Source organism: Apiospora phragmitis (assembly GCF_038363925.1).
Source record: "Apiospora phragmitis strain CBS 135458 chromosome Unknown utg000009l:1.0-1189150.0:1.0-1190623.0, whole genome shotgun sequence".
Classification (NCBI taxonomy): domain Eukaryota; kingdom Fungi; phylum Ascomycota; class Sordariomycetes; order Amphisphaeriales; family Apiosporaceae; genus Apiospora; species Apiospora phragmitis.
In genome coordinates this window covers 204,087-221,324 of record NW_027117408.1, presented here as the reverse complement: position 1 = coordinate 221,324, position 17,238 = coordinate 204,087, and the positions used below count along the sequence as shown (strand labels likewise).

At 55.1% G+C, this 17,238-nt stretch overlaps 6 protein-coding genes across 6 annotated transcripts; 3 read left to right on the top strand and 3 right to left on the bottom strand.

Moving 5' to 3' along the window:
- Window positions 1-109: 109 nt before the first annotated feature.
- On the top strand, window positions 110-1,348 carry PG994_009564 (uncharacterized protein; the record flags this gene model as incomplete). The annotated part of the gene is made up of 1 exon (XM_066860973.1): window positions 110-1,348. The coding sequence occupies one exon, from the start codon at window positions 110-112 to the stop codon at window positions 1,346-1,348; it is 1,239 nt and encodes a 412-aa protein (XP_066713143.1).
- Window positions 1,349-2,882: 1,534 nt separating this feature from the next.
- Window positions 2,883-4,054, top strand: PG994_009563 (alpha/beta-hydrolase; the record flags this gene model as incomplete). Its single annotated transcript, XM_066860972.1, has 3 exons — window positions 2,883-3,025; window positions 3,117-3,340; window positions 3,408-4,054. The coding sequence occupies 3 exons, from the start codon at window positions 2,883-2,885 to the stop codon at window positions 4,052-4,054; spliced, it is 1,014 nt and encodes a 337-aa protein (XP_066713142.1).
- A 2,744-nt stretch (window positions 4,055-6,798) lies between these two features.
- PG994_009562 (SCF E3 ubiquitin ligase complex F-box protein grrA) lies at window positions 6,799-9,160 on the top strand (the record flags this gene model as incomplete). Its single annotated transcript, XM_066860971.1, has 3 exons — window positions 6,799-7,659; window positions 7,724-8,443; window positions 8,501-9,160. 3 exons carry the CDS (start codon window positions 6,799-6,801, stop codon window positions 9,158-9,160), a joined length of 2,241 nt encoding a protein of 746 aa, XP_066713141.1.
- A 1,333-nt stretch (window positions 9,161-10,493) lies between these two features.
- Window positions 10,494-11,352, bottom strand: PG994_009561 (uncharacterized protein; the record flags this gene model as incomplete). The annotated part of the gene is made up of 3 exons (XM_066860970.1): window positions 10,494-10,612; window positions 10,749-10,963; window positions 11,195-11,352. The coding sequence occupies 3 exons, from the start codon at window positions 11,350-11,352 to the stop codon at window positions 10,494-10,496; spliced, it is 492 nt and encodes a 163-aa protein (XP_066713140.1).
- A 2,045-nt stretch (window positions 11,353-13,397) lies between these two features.
- PG994_009560 (uncharacterized protein) lies at window positions 13,398-13,919 on the bottom strand (the record flags this gene model as incomplete). The annotated part of the gene is made up of 1 exon (XM_066860969.1): window positions 13,398-13,919. One exon carries the CDS (start codon window positions 13,917-13,919, stop codon window positions 13,398-13,400), a length of 522 nt encoding a protein of 173 aa, XP_066713139.1.
- Window positions 13,920-14,866: 947 nt separating this feature from the next.
- PG994_009559 (uncharacterized protein) lies at window positions 14,867-16,584 on the bottom strand (the record flags this gene model as incomplete). The annotated part of the gene is made up of 3 exons (XM_066860968.1): window positions 14,867-15,199; window positions 15,265-15,639; window positions 15,751-16,584. The coding sequence occupies 3 exons, from the start codon at window positions 16,582-16,584 to the stop codon at window positions 14,867-14,869; spliced, it is 1,542 nt and encodes a 513-aa protein (XP_066713138.1).
- Window positions 16,585-17,238: the final 654 nt, after the last annotated feature.

The window sequence follows — 17,238 nt, the reverse complement described above, 5'->3', positions numbered from 1 at the left end:
CATCGTACACAGAGAAAAGGCCCAATTGACGAGAGAGAAACGCAGCTTTTGAATTGCCTATATGCTCTAGCGACTTCCAAGCCGCAGCCTTTGATCAGCAACCACCAACATGAAGCCTTCACGGCCCCTCGTCCGCCAGGACCAGCTCCTGCGTGCCCTCCAGTCCCCCACCTCCCGAGGCCTACGACCCTCCATATCACCGCAATGCCCCCGATTCCAGCAGCAGCAGCAAGCCCGCACGTTCCTGCGCCGCGCGCCGACCTCGCACCGCGCCGTCGAGAACCTGAACCTCGACCGCATGCGCCACAACTCCTACGACTACCACGTCCGCCGGCGCAACTTCCTGCTGGCCGGCGCCGTTGCGGGCACCGTCGCCTTCGTCTACACGGCCTACCTGCTGCAGCAGGAGATCACGAAGCCGAAGCAGTTCGACTCCGGTCTGCCCGCCGGCAGCGCTGACCCTTTCAGCACCGAAGCCGGCTCGAAGCGCAAGACCATCGTCCACGACGCCGACGGCCGCGAGATCGTGCCGACGGGCCACTCGAGCATCACGTTCTTCCCTCGTACCCTTGAACTCGACACGAGCACACCCGAAGACCGCCAGCATCCCACAAAGATCAACACGGGCGGCGTCGAGTACACGCTGGTGGGGCTCGGCATGCGCACCGTCAGCTTCCTCGGCATCCAGGTCTACCTGGTGGGCTACTACGTGGCGACGCCGGACGTGGCAGCGCTGCAGCAGCGACTGACGCGCGAGATCCACCCGACGGCGACGACGCTAGTGCCGAGCGAGAAGGACGAGCTGCGGCGCCGCCTGCTGGACCCGGTCGAGGGCGACCGGATCTGGCGCGACCTGCTGCGCGAGGTGCGGCCGCGCAGTCTGTTCCGCATCGTGCCCGTGCGCGACACCGACTTCCACCACTTGAGAGACGGGTTCGTGCGGGCCATCACCGCGCGCGCCAACGAGGGCGGCGACGAGTACAAGGCGGACTCGTTCGGCGAGGCCATGCGCGACTTCCGCAACGTCTTCAACCGCGGCAAGGTGCCCAAGGCGGGCGAGCTCATCATGGCCCGCGACGAGCGGGGGCGCCTCACCGTCGTGTTCGACGAGAGCAAGAAGGGCAACAGCAGCAACAAGAAGGAGGACGGCGAGCCGAAGCAGCAGCAGCAGCGCAGCCAGCGCGCCATCATCGGCCGCGTGGAGGACGAGCGGGTCAGCCGTGCCCTTTGGATGAACTACTTGGCCGGCAAGGCGGTGGCCAGCGAGCCCGCCCGTGCCAACATCGTGGAGGGCATCCTGGAGTTCGTGGAGAGGCCCGTGGGCACCGTTGCTGCCCAGGTTGTGTAGAAGGAAGTAGAACCCTGAGGAGAAGCTACGATCACGAGCATGAAAGCTTTGTCCGTCGACGGGTTACGAGCAGTTTCTACCAATGTATGTCTACCTGTTTCGAAGATCGCCTCTTCTGATTAGTTTGCTTGGCTTCGCATCAGCGCTAGGCTCGCCGTGCAAGAGCCTCGTTCCTATATCATATACAGGTTGTACCACTTAGATTATTCAGCTTCGCACTAGATTGCGATTTGGAACCATCTCAAGCTGCTCTTCGCAAGGCCTCACTGTTGGTGTTGTCGATATGTACAGCCACGCAGCATGCCAACCAACACACAGTGATTTGCTAGCATGTCATCCGCACCATGCGATACCGTTCGGAGAGAACATCATTTAAGCAGCAAGCATATATCATTCATTAGCCTCAACGCGGAGCAGTGACCTGGACCCGGCAGGTACATACGCTGGCAATGCAGGAACAGCAATGCAAGCCGCGGCAGAATGATATGGATGTCCGGCTCTCGTCACCTTCTCTCTGGCGGTTTACGGGACCGGGCCGACTTGGCAGGAGCATTCGCATGCCCAACACGCGCTGGCAAACGGGCTTGACTGCTGTTTTGTAGACCATTCCGTGCTACTGCATGTGTTACTGTATCTTCCTCCCGAACAACGAGTCAGGAAACTGGAGTGGTTGCACGCGCACATACATAGCATTGATTACCCAGGTATGTCAGGTCGGCGGCCCCGTCTCCGTTTCAAAATCCGGACCTCGGTCCATGCAAGTAGAAAATAGTAACAGAAGAACCTAAAAACAAAACGGGGGCATAAAGATCCTAAAACGGGAGGATCGCCGCGCATCTGGTCGATGAGTGACCCCTGACCCTACCTACTATTTGCCGATTGATCCAAAGAAGGCCATGGGAGGAGCGGTCAGTTGGTAGTTTTCGCTATGAGTACATACGACTACCGCTAGAGCAGGACTTTGTATAGTCGTGCATAGATCGTGAGAAAGGGTACCCAGAGAAAGGGTCCCCCACTTGAAAACACTCTACGCTTAGGGCCGAGGTGCGGGTCTTGGCTCCTCTCTCTACCGGTGTAACATTCTTAGCGGCCGACGGCGCTTTCTCGAACTAGGCAAATCTCCCGCCGGTTTTGTGGACATGACGACGACGACGCTTGCTTTTTTGGCCCCTTGGGCCCCTTGGTGGGATGCGTTGTTCTGTACGTAGATGGCACGACATATGACAAACAATCGTAGTTCAACGGTAGTTCGGGCACGAGTGGAAAGCCATGTGGTACGTGGCGGGCTGAGCCTGCCGCAGGTGAAGATCAATGTGTCTGTTCGAGATGTATATAGTAACCTAGGATCCCCCTCTCACCCTTCCCACCCCTAATTCGGTCGTTCATCAATTTGCTTTTTCTGCTCTACTCACGTGGGCAACTGAAACGGCGCTACTCTATTCAACCGCCCGACTTCTAAGAAGAACGCGGGGGAATATCACCTTCACACAACACAGGCGGAATAGACAGGCACAATCCGCCACTGCCGTGCATCATGGCTCCCGACTCTCTTGTGCCTAATGACCCTCGGGTCGAGCACAAGTTCACCAAGATCAACGATGAGATCACCTACCACTACATGCTGGTGAAGCCGAAGGGAACCCCAAAGCAACCGTCGTACTCATCCACGGCTGGTGAGTCGCCACTACCCCAGGAAGACGGTCATTGGGGATCAGAAGAAGAAGAAACCAAGAAATATCGATGATGATAATACTGACTGTTCGACCAGGCCGGATCTGGGCATGGGATGGCGTTTCCAGGTCCCGATGCTCCTGTCCATGGGTCTCCAGGTGGTCGTCCCGGACATGCTGGGCTACGGCCAGACGTCGGCGCCTGAGTCGCACGAGGAGTACACCATGAAGAAGATGACGGCCCACATCGCTCAAGTCATCAAGGACGTGACGGACCAGCCCATCATCCTCGGTGGACATGACTGGGGCGGTTTCTTCATCTGTAAGTTGTTGATCTCCGGCTAATCTAGCTAGTTGAGTTACATGCGCTAACGACGAGAACTTTCCAGGGCGCATGACCGTGTACTACCCGGAGATGATCCGAGCCGTCTTCAGCTTGTGCGTCCCCTACCTCCCCGCCATGCCGACGGTGGAGACGCTGGAGGACTTCGCCGCCCGGCAGCCGAACTTCGGCTACCAGAAGCAGCTCGCCAGCGGGGAGGCCGAGAAGCTCATCCACGAGACGCCCGACGGCATCCGCCACTTCCTGAACGGCATGTACGGCGGGCGGACGCCCGACGGCCAGCTCGTATTTAATCCCGAGGTGGGCGTGCTGAAGGACAACCTGCCCGCGATCGGGCCCTCGCCCATGGTGGCCCAGGAGATGGTGGACTTCTACGTGCAGGAGTACGCCCGGCACGGCTTCCACGGGCCCTGCAACTGGTACCGGGTGCGGGAGCTGAACATGGCGGACGAGCTACCGCTCGCGGCGGCGGCGCCGACGTTTAAATTCAAACAGCCGGCCATGCTGGTCATGGCCGGCCGGGACTCGGTGCTGCTGCCCGAGTACGGCCGTGGCCAGGAGCGCTTCTTCGAGAAGCCGCTCAAGAGCGAGCTCGTCGGGGAGGCCGGGCACTGGGTCGCGCTCCAGTGCCCCGAGGCTACGAACAAGCACATCGGGGACTTTGTCACGAGCGTGCTGGCCGAGACGGAGTAGAAATCAAAACTGCCAAAAACAACAAGCCACAACGGAGGAAGCCGACCGCCGCTCCCGTAATGGAAATATAAATAAAAATACATTATTATTGACGCAAAGTCTAAACCTGTGGATAATCGAGATATAATCCCGGAGAAACAATTCCTTCGTCTAATGGCCCAATGAGATCCTGAGACATGATTTCGAGTCGTGAACGATGTTTCCAGTTGAAGCGACTCGGACCCCCAACACAACATACATACATCTACCAGGGGATTTCCAGAAGGCCTGACTTGCGAGTCAAAGTTGGGTCTCGTGGTGACGAGACGAACCGTAGCGGCAGGCTCTAAATGGCATCATCCGCACCGGAAACTTTAACGAGTTCAATAATAGAAACAGGACCCTGAAGGAGTGACGGTATTTCATGCATGCGAGGGGTAAGGTTCAGGTTCGTATGCGCTGCGCATAGTGACAGGCAAATGACGACGGGGCGGGTTGGGTATGGTGGTTGTAGATGGAAAAATATGGCGGGGTATTCCCTTCGTCCTCCTCCCATGCTCCCCCTACTACATATGCACTTTTGTCCCCGTCGTCATCGTGGTAACAACGGTAAGGCTGGCTGTCTCTCAGGGGCTGAGGAATATTATGACGAACGGAACGCGACACGAAAAGATGGTTCAATCTGGAAATAATAGAAAGATCTTCTTCCTCCTAGACCCTTGGCAGTTACGACACAGATGGCCTGGCCCGGAAGAAACCTCCTAGATCCTGAATTGTACTGATGATATGATCTATCCTCGAAGACTGGCTGCGTTTATTATTACTGACACATTGCTTTCTCGGCTTGGCCCTTATGAGCGTTCACATGCAAGCAATCGTATTCCTTCCGCCGCCCACTGCCTCTCGTATCCACTATTTGGCGGGGAAACAGCAAACACAGATTGCGGCTGGGAAACAACAGATTCGACAGATAATGAATGAATGAATGACAGGACGCCGTAACCCTACATCGTACGAATTCCCGACGGGATGCGCTGGGGGTAAACAATGATAAGTCGATGTATGCATAATCCTAATGCACATGCAGCTATTGTTATGGTCCTGTTTAATTGGGAGATACGGATTCGGATCGGTACATGAGCGGCTGGAGGTGGTGGAAGAGGGCTGGGCGAATAGTTGAAGTACGCCGTAGAACAGCCTAACAGCCCGCACTAAGAGCGAGGCTGACACTAACCTTAACCGCTGACCCTGGTTATGACGATGTATTGAAATTCCTGGCTGTTACCTCTCCCAACTTGCTGGGAGTTTCCGACTTTTCGTGACGCGCTACGTAACCTGGTGTTGATCTGGCCCTGCTTTGCCTGCCCGCATTAGAGTGGGCAGACGACTAGTCACCTGCATTATTTCGCATTGGATCAATTGTCGTCAGATTGATGCCAGAAGCTTCAGGTGTGTCCTGATTGAAACAGGCAGGAGGTAGCTGCAATTTCCAAATACATGTAGTCCGTCAGCCATCAACGTGTTGATTTGATTTGGCATCAACAGAAAAAAGCGAGCGGCCTGTCCACAAGGTGCAACTGCAATTACTCTACTGCTTCAACTTGCCCAAGCCTTTCTTTTTTTCAGCCCCCCAAGCGTCGGGTGTCCAAGCCAGCCAAGCCAAGGTGGTTATCCCGCAATCATACACAGCCACTGGCTGGACGCGACCACCCTCCATCATCATCGCCGCGCCTGGGCACCACCACCTAAAAGTAGAATTTAATAAGCAACGCCTGTACTGGAACGCAAGACAAGTCCGACCCGACACACACAACACACAACACCGGCGCGCTCGGAGCAATACAGAACCAAACGGAAGGAAACGGTGGAAAGGAGAACCAAAGAACTGCCAAAGTAAGTCGGTCACCCATCAATCAAATCAACTCGAGTAAGATTGAGCTCAGGGATTGAGTTCAGCACATTTACGGGCTCCTGTCACTTTCAATGTGACCGATTCCTTCCACTGCCCTGAATCATCTGAAATCAACTGGATCAATTTGACGGGGTGCGACACGCTTGCAAAGAAACCATCAGTCACTGTAACCCCCAATCCAGGCCAGCAGCTTGAGACCTTTCTTTGTTCAATGCCGTTGCTGACCAGGAAAAAATAGCCGACCAGCCGTTCCTGCTACCTAATAACTGCTGCTAGGTTTATTGCTGCTGCTTCTGAGGTATGTTCCACGACGTGCACCTTCAAGCACCTAACCTGGAAAGCTCTCTCAGCTCTCAGGCTCGCTCGCACTCTCATGGCCCGACTCCCCTAACCCTACACCCCCTCCTGCTGCCGCCCGTCCCTGACTTGGACTCCCCTTTCATCACCCAGTTCAAACCCAGTCCAGCCCAGCGCAGACTCGCACTCGCCCGTCCCTACTGAACTACTGGACACTTCCTACTGGCCACATCCTTACCAGCCCATCACCCCCGATCCCTCCCATCCCCACTCTTCCATACAAACGAAGAGTCCGACCATTTTCAGTTGGACATCGGGCACCACTTCTTCCTTCATTCCCTGAATTCCATCCCTGGTCGCTGACAGGGCACACACACGGAATAGCATCATTCACGTCACGTTTTAATCATCAACTTAAGTATCGACTTGTAGGCCACGATCCCGTTCCGCCATCGACTCGACAACAGCCTCAAAAGGACAACTAGTCACGCAGCTGCTACTATCAACGCCCTCAAACCACCTCAGCCTGTCCCCGGTTCTTTTGGTACTCCCGAGGATGCGCGCCTCGAAGGCACCCTCGCTTGATGTCATCGCGGGCCAGAATGCCGCCGCCGCTGCTGCCGCCGCGGCGGCCACGGCTGCTGGTGTGATAGAACCAACCGTCGCGGCCACGACCAACGGAGAGCCCGCCGAATCGATCTCTCGAGACTCGCGCTCCTCTTCTTCGACAAACTCCCCCGCTCCGGCCGACAACGAAGAGTCCGACTTCTACATGGCCAACAACGACTCCGAGTCATCGCTGGGCGTCGTCCCCCACATCCAGGACATGCAGGTTAATGACCTTGATTGCCTTTCCATTGCCGCCAGCCTCCCCAGCGAGATCCTCATCAGCATTTTCGCTCGCCTGAGCACCCCGGCCGAACTCTTCAAGTGCATGCTGGTGTCGCGACGATGGGCTAGGAACGTAGTCGAGATGCTCTGGCACCGACCGAGCTGCAATACTTGGGAGCGGCACATGCTGATCTGTCAGACTCTGGCTCTGGACCAGCCAACCTTTGCCTACCCCGAGTTCATCAAGCGGCTGAATTTGGCAGCTCTGGCACCCAACATCAGCGACGGGAGCGTCCTGCCGCTTGCTGTCTGTTCCCGCGTCGAGCGACTAACCCTGACAAACTGCAAAGATCTCAGCGATGATGGCTTGATTGCCCTGGTCAAGAACAACCCCAACCTACTGGCCATGGACATTTCCCAAGATCCCAAGATCACCAACAACGAGGTTTCCAAGATCACCGAGGCCTCCATCTTCGCCATCGCAGAAAACTGCCGCAAGCTGCAGGGCCTGAACGTGTCGGGTTGCAAGAACATTTCCAATGAGAGCATGATAGCGCTCGCGGAGAGCTGCAAGTACATCAAACGGGTATGTGTTGCACGCCAAGGCCTTGGTGGGTACATCGGAAACTGACTTGATACCTCTCCTGTAGCTCAAACTGAACGACTGCGACCAACTGAACGACAGTGCCATCTTGGCCTTTGCCAACAACTGTCCCAACATCCTCGAGATCGACCTCCATGCCTGCAGCAACATTGGCAACGAACCTGTCACCGCCCTCCTGGCCAAGGGTCAATCCCTTCGTGAACTTCGCCTTGCCAGCTGCGACCTGATCGACGACGGAGCCTTCCTCAACTTGCCCCCTTGCAAGACGTACGAACATCTCCGAATTCTCGACCTGACCTGCTGCGTCAAGCTGACGGACCGGGCTGTCGAGAGGATAGTTGATGTTGCTCCACGTCTGCGAAACCTTGTGTTGGCCAAGTGCGGCAACATGACCGACTCGGCCGTCTACGCCATCTCGAAGCTGGGAAGAAACCTGCACTACGTGCATTTGGGACACTGCCGCCACATCACCGACGAAGGTGTCAAGCGCCTGGTCAGCTCCTGCAACCGTATTCGATACATTGATCTTGGCTGCTGTTCCCTCCTGACCGACGAGTCCGTGGCGAAGCTTGCTACCCTACCCAAGCTGAAGCGCATTGGGCTGGTCAAGTGTTCCAACATCACCGACGCAAGCATGTACGCGCTTGCCAAAGCCAACCTTCGGAGCCGGCCCCGCCGGGATGCCAATGGCAATGTTGTTCCCGATTACCACCATAGCAGCCTGGAACGTGTCCACCTCAGCTATTGCGTGAACCTGTCTATTCCTGTGAGTGCAGCTCTGCCCCGTCTTACTCCAGGAGTCATTTCTAAACTATTTACCTAGTGCATCATGCGGCTACTCAACAGCTGCCAGAAGCTCACCCACCTCAGTTTGACAGGCGTCCATGCCTTCATGCGAGATGACCTGGCAGTGTTCTGCCGTGCCGCTCCTCAAGAGTTTACTGAGCATCAAAGGCAAGTATTTTGTGTTTACTCTGGCACCGGCGTTAGTGGTCTCCGCCGTTTCCTGAACACGGAAGCAGAGTTTGCCGACCACCACGATATGGGCGCCCAGACCCGTAGGAGAGCAGCCACGGCCAGCGAGGCCATACCGATCCCCGATGTTGATGGATTTGACGAGGCGGACGGAGTCGAGGACGATGACATGGGTGATGGTAGCGAGATCGCTGGTATCGACGAACCTCAGTTCAACGCAATACCTCCACCACCCCCGCCACCCGCTCCCCCGGGAATGTTCCTACATGCGCCCTTGAGCAATAACCCCAGCGTCACCAATGCTTCTCAGGCCTGGCCAGTTCCCACAACACCCACGCAGACAAGCCTGGAGCAAAGCATAGCTGTGCACATGCCCCCACCGAATCATCAGGGGCCCAGCACGGCCACCCTGGGTCCTCAAGGGGTTGGCCCGACTTCAGCGCATGCTGGTCCCAGCACCGCCTCGCACCAGGCACAAGCAGAGGATGACGATGAGCAGGCTGGCTAGTACTCGAGCAGGCGTCTGAATCACTCGAGCTCTTACCGCAATGCCCACCCACGAGGATCTGGAACCTACCCATGGTTGAACCCCCTTGTGCAGGATGATGAGATCTATCCCGAGTTTGCCTTTGCAGCTTATACCCCAAACCCAGCTCCAGGGTTACGGCCAGCCCGCGGATCTTCTCATTTGCATCATCCACAAACACATCAATCACAAACACCTCTAGGAGTCTCCGATGGTGGCATAACGAGACGTTCAAGACGTTCGAGGGGTCCCGGGAGTTCAAGTAACACCAGAATGTTAAGGGAGAGATTCGGAAACGGATACCTTTAAAGGAAAGAACAGATAGGACCTGGGTAGCTGCGCTATGCACCTTTTTTTGAAGGCACCGTTCGGTCCATCTTTGCAGGGTTGCAGAGACATTGAAGACGGAGTTCGCATCGGGTAGCAGAATGGTGGCATACACGGATACCAACCCAACTCAAGGACTTTTGGCGTCTTTGGATTTCATTCGCCACTACACCAACTCACAACTGTATAACTTATGGCCTGCCAGGCGATTACAATTCAGAGGGATACATCGTACTTTGCGTATCGACAGGTTTTTGGGCCTGATCCCAGCGAAGCAAGCGCAGTACCCACTCGAATCGAGGCATACATGTGGGGAAGAGGAGGAGTCTGGAGTCCAGCGAGGGTGCTGGACTTGCGAGGCATATTGTTTTTTGGAACGATGGCTTGTCTCAAGCCGTCTTGTTGAGATACCACATGGACTTGAGTTCCTCTTTTATCTTTTAATTGCTGGCGGACTGCGTTTTGATTTCTCTGCTCATTGATGAATCGGTCGGTCTGCAGAGCGCCCCCTCTGCATGGAATACAGACTATAGAAGGAGGAAGACATGGCATTGTAGGAGTAGCGGTCCCGGAAATCAACACGACTGCAATTTTCACATGCCTCTTTATGATGATAATCGTTCGATATGTCCTGGGTAGCTTGTGAACTGTCTCGTGATGGCGTATGGATCTTTAATGGCGGTGCCGGGACTTGCCATCCACTGCTTCATGATTACGTCCAAGGGAAATATTAGAAGATCATGCTGCTAACCATGTCTTCAGATCTCGAGAGATTGATTGCTGGTTCCCAGTGCTACATAGGCCGTATGTACATAAAACTAACACCCAAGCCCACTGCGGTCAACCATCATAGCATGATTCTTACCAAACCAGATACGCGTACAACTTCTTTCCACTACCATCGATCAAACATTCAATCGACAACAACACCAATCAATCGGAGACTCTTCGGTTCAACCCACGAGATTCCCAAGCGGAGGAAGTCCGCTCAAGCGGCCGTGATATTCTGGGCCTTCCAGACATGGTTCTTGTCCCCGCTGATGCACTGCCAGAGGACGATGCGGGTGTTGTCTCGGACGGCGCCCGTGTACAGATCGGCGCAGAGCTCTGTTTGGATACACGGAATTAGAACAACCAGCTTTTATTACTTCTGTTTCCTGTAATCTCTTTCTCTCTCCCCACCCTCCCTGCTTTCGTCTCAGGAGGGAAACTAGAGGAGGCAAGCAAGCTTGAAAGAACTCACTGGTTCCCGAGGCCGTGTCGAGCACGATCTGGCTGTCGGCATTGTACACCCATTTCTGCGCGGCCTTGTCGTCGGCGCACGTGGCCACCGTCATGGGGCTGCCGTTGCTCCGGCCCGTGCCGGCGTCGAGGCAGAGCGTCGTGTTGGCCACCTGGATCTTGGTGCTGCCGTCCTTGAGGTACCACTGCTGCTCCGGGGCGTTGGTGCTGGTTTTCCTGATAAACAACAACCATTCGAGGCTTCCAGTCAGTGAAATGACAAAAACAAAACCAGTGAAGACTTGGGCTGCATATGTATATAGGAATTGAGACTGGGACGTGATCACGTCTAGCAGAACACTCTGTTTCCGTTTTTGGAGTGGTTTTGTTTTCACCGAGATGATCCTCCGTGAAAGAGGGTAATAGTAGGTTGGGGCCATTGGGAAGTGACGAGCGGACACGACTCACAGGATGATGTTGCTCCCAGCCTTAACAGGGGCCACGGGCTGGACCACAAACTTGGCGTTCCAGGACGAGGTGATGAGGACCTGGCGGTACCCTTCAGGAAGGGCCTGGGCCATGCCACTGGCGGCGAGGGTGAGGGCTAAGACGATGTGGGACAGCATTATGAAAAGTGGAGGGTAATAATCTATGCGACGTCTGTTGAGGTTTTGGTGGGTTTACGTCAAGGGATCAGGAGTGGCCTATGTGATTAATATAGGTCCTGTACTGTACGGTGTGATGAGTATTCTTAAACAGAACTACCAAACCATGCAATCAAATGCAGCATAGGTTGAGTACCTTTATATACCCTTAGTAAAATTTCAGAATAACAAAAACCCCATGCCATTTCATCCCCTGGCTGGCTCATCATCACGGAACAATCGTCACGCGTCTAGGAGGGAGTGGCGTTCGAGGCCAATCCGGTAGTTGCGTTCTATCCCGGCACCCCTCGTGCAATTTCTATATTAGGAGGGGCAGTCGGGATTCAATAGGCTGGAGCGGGTGAAGTGATGATGCCATGTAAATAGCATGGGGGCCATATTGCTTGCGGGTAAATATGCTCCGCAGCTGGCACGCCGGCACTTGCCAAGGAGCGCCCACGGCAGAGAAGCCAGTAAAATGGCATGACTCTCTATTCATTCCCCAAGTAGAAGAAGTCTCCGATATTCAGATGTGTGGAAGGGGGCGCTCGAGGGTGGAAAGTGTTCCATGGCTGGTAAGGGGTAGTCCGGTGAGATCGAGGCTAGGCTTTGGTAAGTGCTGCCAATGACATCGTCCTAAGTGTTACTAACACTGATGCCTTCGCCCACAAACACAGCTTTTTCCTTCTTCTTTCCTAGTTCCCATTTGCCTTGTCCTTTTCTCTCGTTTCTTCTTTTTCTTATAGCTTCGAGTTGATTTCAAGCTAGCCCAGAAGAGAAGGAATCAAATTAGTGATATGTTGGCGTAGCGTGTGAAAGGGAATGAGCATGATAGTGGCTGGGATTGCGACTCCGACGTATACTTAACCTTCCGGTTGAAAAGATGCGGTCTCTAGTTCGACAAAGGCTAGAAATGAACCGTAGGGGGACCCCTGGGCAGCGTTTACAAGTTTGACGAGAGCAGGAGTACCCTATTTATACTCGCATATGTCTGGTACACTTTAAAACTAATCTTATAGCCGAGTAGCCCCGCGACGCAAACTCGACAATATACTGAACTGGGCGCCCCGCAAGCCGGCTCTGTGCCCGCCTTGCCGGTGGAAAGCTCGTGCAAGCAGCAGCTAGACGGCGGCAGGTGTCGTGATCAGTGTGACGTGACATGCTTATACCTTAGCGACAACGAGAACACCCTGCCAGGCCAACCTCAAGATACTGAAGCCTCGTATGACACCGGTCACAGAATCTAACCCGCATGCTTCCTTGCCGAGACCTATTCGGCTTTGCAACGACGATGAGCACCTCATCAGTTTCTCTGATTTGGATATATTGTTGGCTTGCAGATACAAGGAGCTCGAGGCGCGTTTTGTCGCCAGTGTCGTATGTCACAAAAGATCTCAAGCCCCAAGAAGAAGAAGAAGAAGGAAAAGAAGGTAGTTTATTTTCCAGTAGTAAGCACTTACTCCAGCATCCAAACCCATGTCCCATGGTCATATCCCCTGCCAAGCCCAAAACCAGATGACCAATTCCTCGGGAAACGCCCCCTGTAAGCACCATTCCAGTTCATGGACCCTTCGTGGCAACATCGAGGTCGTCAAGTATCATTAATAAAGCAATGATGCAACAAGGGACCACAACGTAAGCCACGGGCCATCACGATCAATCAGCTCTTCGCAGGGCAAGTTTGCCCGAAAGAAAACATCAACCTCGCCATATCCCAAAAGCTAATATTCCCGGATTCGCATTGTCTAGACCTCGTCAGACCTCTTCAAACCTCGTCCACGGTCATGGAGACCCAGCCGCGATATTTGTGCGGCCGTTCGGGCTCCGTGGCGGGGGGTCTGTCGTTTTCCAATGCCTTTGCGAGCCGGTCGCTGTGTTCGTTGAATCGGGACTTAGCCTGCAATCTGCGCCGGTTGGCGAAGTCCAGCGCACGCTCTTTCATGTAGCGGGCAGCAAGTAGCCGGTCGTGATCGCGATCATCGTCGCGGCCGCTGAAGACGTTATGATAACGCAAGAGCTCGAGCTGTCTAGGTGTCAACCGCTGCACCCGATACTTCTTGTACACCTCCATCTTCGCTTTTCGCTCCTCGCGGGACTTCCCAGCCCCACGCCGAGCCGTCGCGATCGGCGTCTGTAGTGTTTCCTGACCACTTGGTGTCGGCATGGCCCGCTGCGTCTGATCCGCACCACAGATCCACAACAGACTGTTCGGGGACGGAGGAGTTTGTAGATTCGCCCCAGCATGGCGGGTCGGAGTTTGCACCACTCATGCTTCCGTCCGAGCCCCAGGTTTCTTCCTCAATCGATGTTCTCAGTGTAGACAGTACGCTGTTTGGGATGCTGTCGCTGCCACTGCCGCTGCCCCAGCTGTTTTCGGTCTTGCTAAAGTCGGCATACGTGAACGTGAGTTCGTCGACCTCGTCTTCGGTCTGCTTGGGGAGAGGGACCGAGGTCGGATTGGCCTCGGGGGACTTTTTCTCGAGGGCATTGGCGTGGCTGGCGAGGATATTGTGCAGCGTTTTAGCTGCGAGGGGCGAGATCTTGGCCATCATGGGGTATGGTGTCACAGTGGCAGAAGGGGTCGGTGATTGAGAGTGGAAGTTGCAACTTCCATTGAGGTTGGTTGTTAGTTTTTGGGACGGAAGGTCCGGGGCAGTGAGGCGAAGACAAGAAGGTTGCTGGCTTTGCAATATGTTTGTGATGCGTGTGTCCAAGCGGCTGGGGAGAAAGGCAAGAAGACAAGGCGTGCGTGGTGAATTCAGACGAACCCAAGGAGTTTGAAAGATGTGTCAAATGCAAGTAGGTGCCAAAAAAGGAATCGCAGGTGGCTATTGGAACTTGGGACGGCGGCAGGAGGAGAAGAAGAGACGAATGACTTGTGCGGATGGCGGAAGATGCAAAACAATATTCATATGAACTTGTCAACGCGGGTCCGAGTCAACCGGATCCTGCATGAGACGAGTTGAGTCACCCATCCCAGGCAGCCTAAGAATCCCATGCATGGCCTAAGCATAAGCTGGCATAATAGAAACAACATGGCAGGAACAGCCAGTGTGTCAGGGAAGGCACCACGCGGGTAACCGTCAATTGTCGGCGTGACAACGACTGACTTGCTGATCTAGGTATATACAAGGCGATTAAATTGCCTTCCACCACTATGCGTAAACGCATCCATACGTGAACGCATAATGTATTCACTGTCTGCTTCAAGATACATGAGCTCCGACTATGCAGATGTTATAGGAAAGAGAAGATGGCTTGGAACAGGGAAGCCTTGACACCAAGAAACAATCCTGGGTGTATTGCCAAATAAGGCATCAAGAATGACTCCAAAATAATGAAGCTCTCGTGGCAGCCATGAAGTTTGCGTCGGCAAGGTGATTGTTGTCACGCATGGCATGCTGGTTGTTCTTTCTTGCATTGCGGGTTTGATAACAATCTTAGTCAACGTGGGAGGTCTGCAGCGGCAACAAAGGCTTCCATAGCCTTGACTGGATCAGGCTGATACAAGCTCCATGCGTAGACCCCTCGTGTTCGCACTGCCCGAAGTAGAAACCACGCCGCCCTCCGAGTCCAGTTCGATACTGTTCTCCTGTGTCTCTCGGTTCGAAAAGCCGACCCTGCGACGCAGCGCCTGCATGATCGATGAAGACCCGGTGTGGCTGAAGGCTTCTTGGATACTCTCCAGCGACCTACCGCGGGTCTCGGGCATGTAGGCGGCAAGCACAAGGACGGTTCCCAGAGCAAGCCCACCAAAGAGGAAGTAGGCTCCGTACGCAGACTTGTCCAGCAGGATGGGCGTTATCATGGCCACGAGCCAGTTGGTGAACTAAATCCGGTATATTCCGTTAGGTGCATCCCATCAATGACTACTTCATTCAATGGAAAACTCACAAATCCAAGACCCTGTGCCACGCAGTTGGCCGCAGCACGAGTATGCGTGGGCTGGATCTCGCTGGCGTAGATCTTTCCCACAATCCCCCAGGTGGAACAGTACGTCAGGCCGAAGATGTAGACCGACACGATGACGACCCACCGTGCCACACCGTAGGGGTGGACAGCGCCGGCGGCGTAGAGCGACCCGATCAGCACCATCGCCCCGGAGAGCCCCACACCGCCCGTTATGGCCGAGGTGCGTCGGCCCCACTTGTCGGCGAGCAGGAACGCGGGGACGGAAATGGCCAGCATCAGGACGGCCGAGAGGCCCGAGGCCAGGAACGAGGCCGTCTGTGACTCGAGGCCGGCTTGCGCGAAGAGCGTGGGGGCATACTGTCCGTCGAACACATGTGGTCAGCAAGTACAACGAAGCTAACAAGTCCGGAAAAGTTGGCAAAATGAAACAACCAAAAAGAAAGAAGGAAGGAAAAGAAAGACACTCACATAGAGCACCCCGTCGATCCCAGAAAGCTGGACCATGCCCAAGATGAAGAGCGCCAGCATCGTCCTGGTGCGGTAACCCCTGCGAAACAACAGTACGAGGCCCTGCCACAAGCCCAGGCTGGCCTGTTGGTTTGTCGAGGCCAAAAAGTCGCGGTCCTCGCCCACGAGCGCGACGTCGAGCTTCTCGAGCGCGGCCACGGCCTCTTCGCGGCGCCCCTGCAGCAGGTACCAGCGCGGCGAGTCGGGCAAGGCCCAGCAGCACGCGACGAGGGAGAGAGCCAGCGCGCCCTGGACGACGTAGGGGGCGCGCCAGGCCATGCTGTTGCCGTCGCCCAAGCCGACGGTACCGTAGCAAATAAAATACCCAAGACAGATGCCCGCCGTGTTCAGGAACTGCGGTAGGCCCGCGAGGATGCCGCGGTGCCGTGCGGGCGCCACCTCACAGATGTAGACGCTAATTATGCTGAGGAAGGCGCCCTCGCCAAGGCCGGCGAGGGCGCGCCCGGCCAGGAACGCGGGCAGCGCGTGCGCGGCGCCCTGGATGGCCGCGCCGAGGCCGAAACTCACGGCGCCCAGCATGATGACCCGGAGCCGCCCGTACCGGTCGGCCAGGTAGCCCGCGAAGACGGAGGGGACGGCGCCCGTCAGCATGATCAGGGAGACGGTGAGGCCGACCAGCGTCGCAGACAGGGGGCCGCCCATGGAGACGGAAAAGGCGGGCATCGCCATGATGGCGCCGATGGCGCCCGTGTCGCAGCCCATGGCTAGGCCGCCGAGTGAGACGGCTACTGAGGCCAGCATGTAGTTGGGTATGCGTTTCTTTAAAGCGGCCATTCTTATTATCAAAATAGAAGAATCGGAATCAGAGCGTCTGGAGAGCGAATTGGCCCAGATCAAGGCAATAGAATAGGTGGTCGAATTCACGAAAAGGAACAAGTTTCTGCACTTGGTCTCGAACTGTATTCGAGTCTAGAATGGAATCAACGCAGCACATGTAGAGCACAAGTAGGCAGGTAGTGAGCGATGGTGTGTAAAGCGAAGGGCGCGGTGTAGATCCGCCAACGACGGACGCCTGACATCCGACTAACCCTTCGTTGGTTTCGGATCCCCGGCCTCGGTTGTCAGCAACCACTTGGGCAGATGGTAGACCAGCTTGACCAGTCAACAAAAGAGGTTAGGTTAGTAGTTGCTTAACAACACATGCCTGTTACCCCGCTCGCTATCAACTTATGCAACCACTACAGAAACTTCCACTACTGGTTGATCAGTATCCCAGATACCCAAGCATGATCTTTTTTTATCGTGATAGTTATTGCCGTTATTGCCTCGGCCCATTGTGCCCTTTTGCCAAGTCATGCTTCTTTGATGGTATGTATGGAGAGGGTGTCAAAAGGGTCCCCCAGCCCCTTCCTCAACTCCTGTCGAGGTGGGATTGATTGCACGTCGGTTCTTTAGCATTATCAGAATGCCTCGCTTATGTCAATGAAC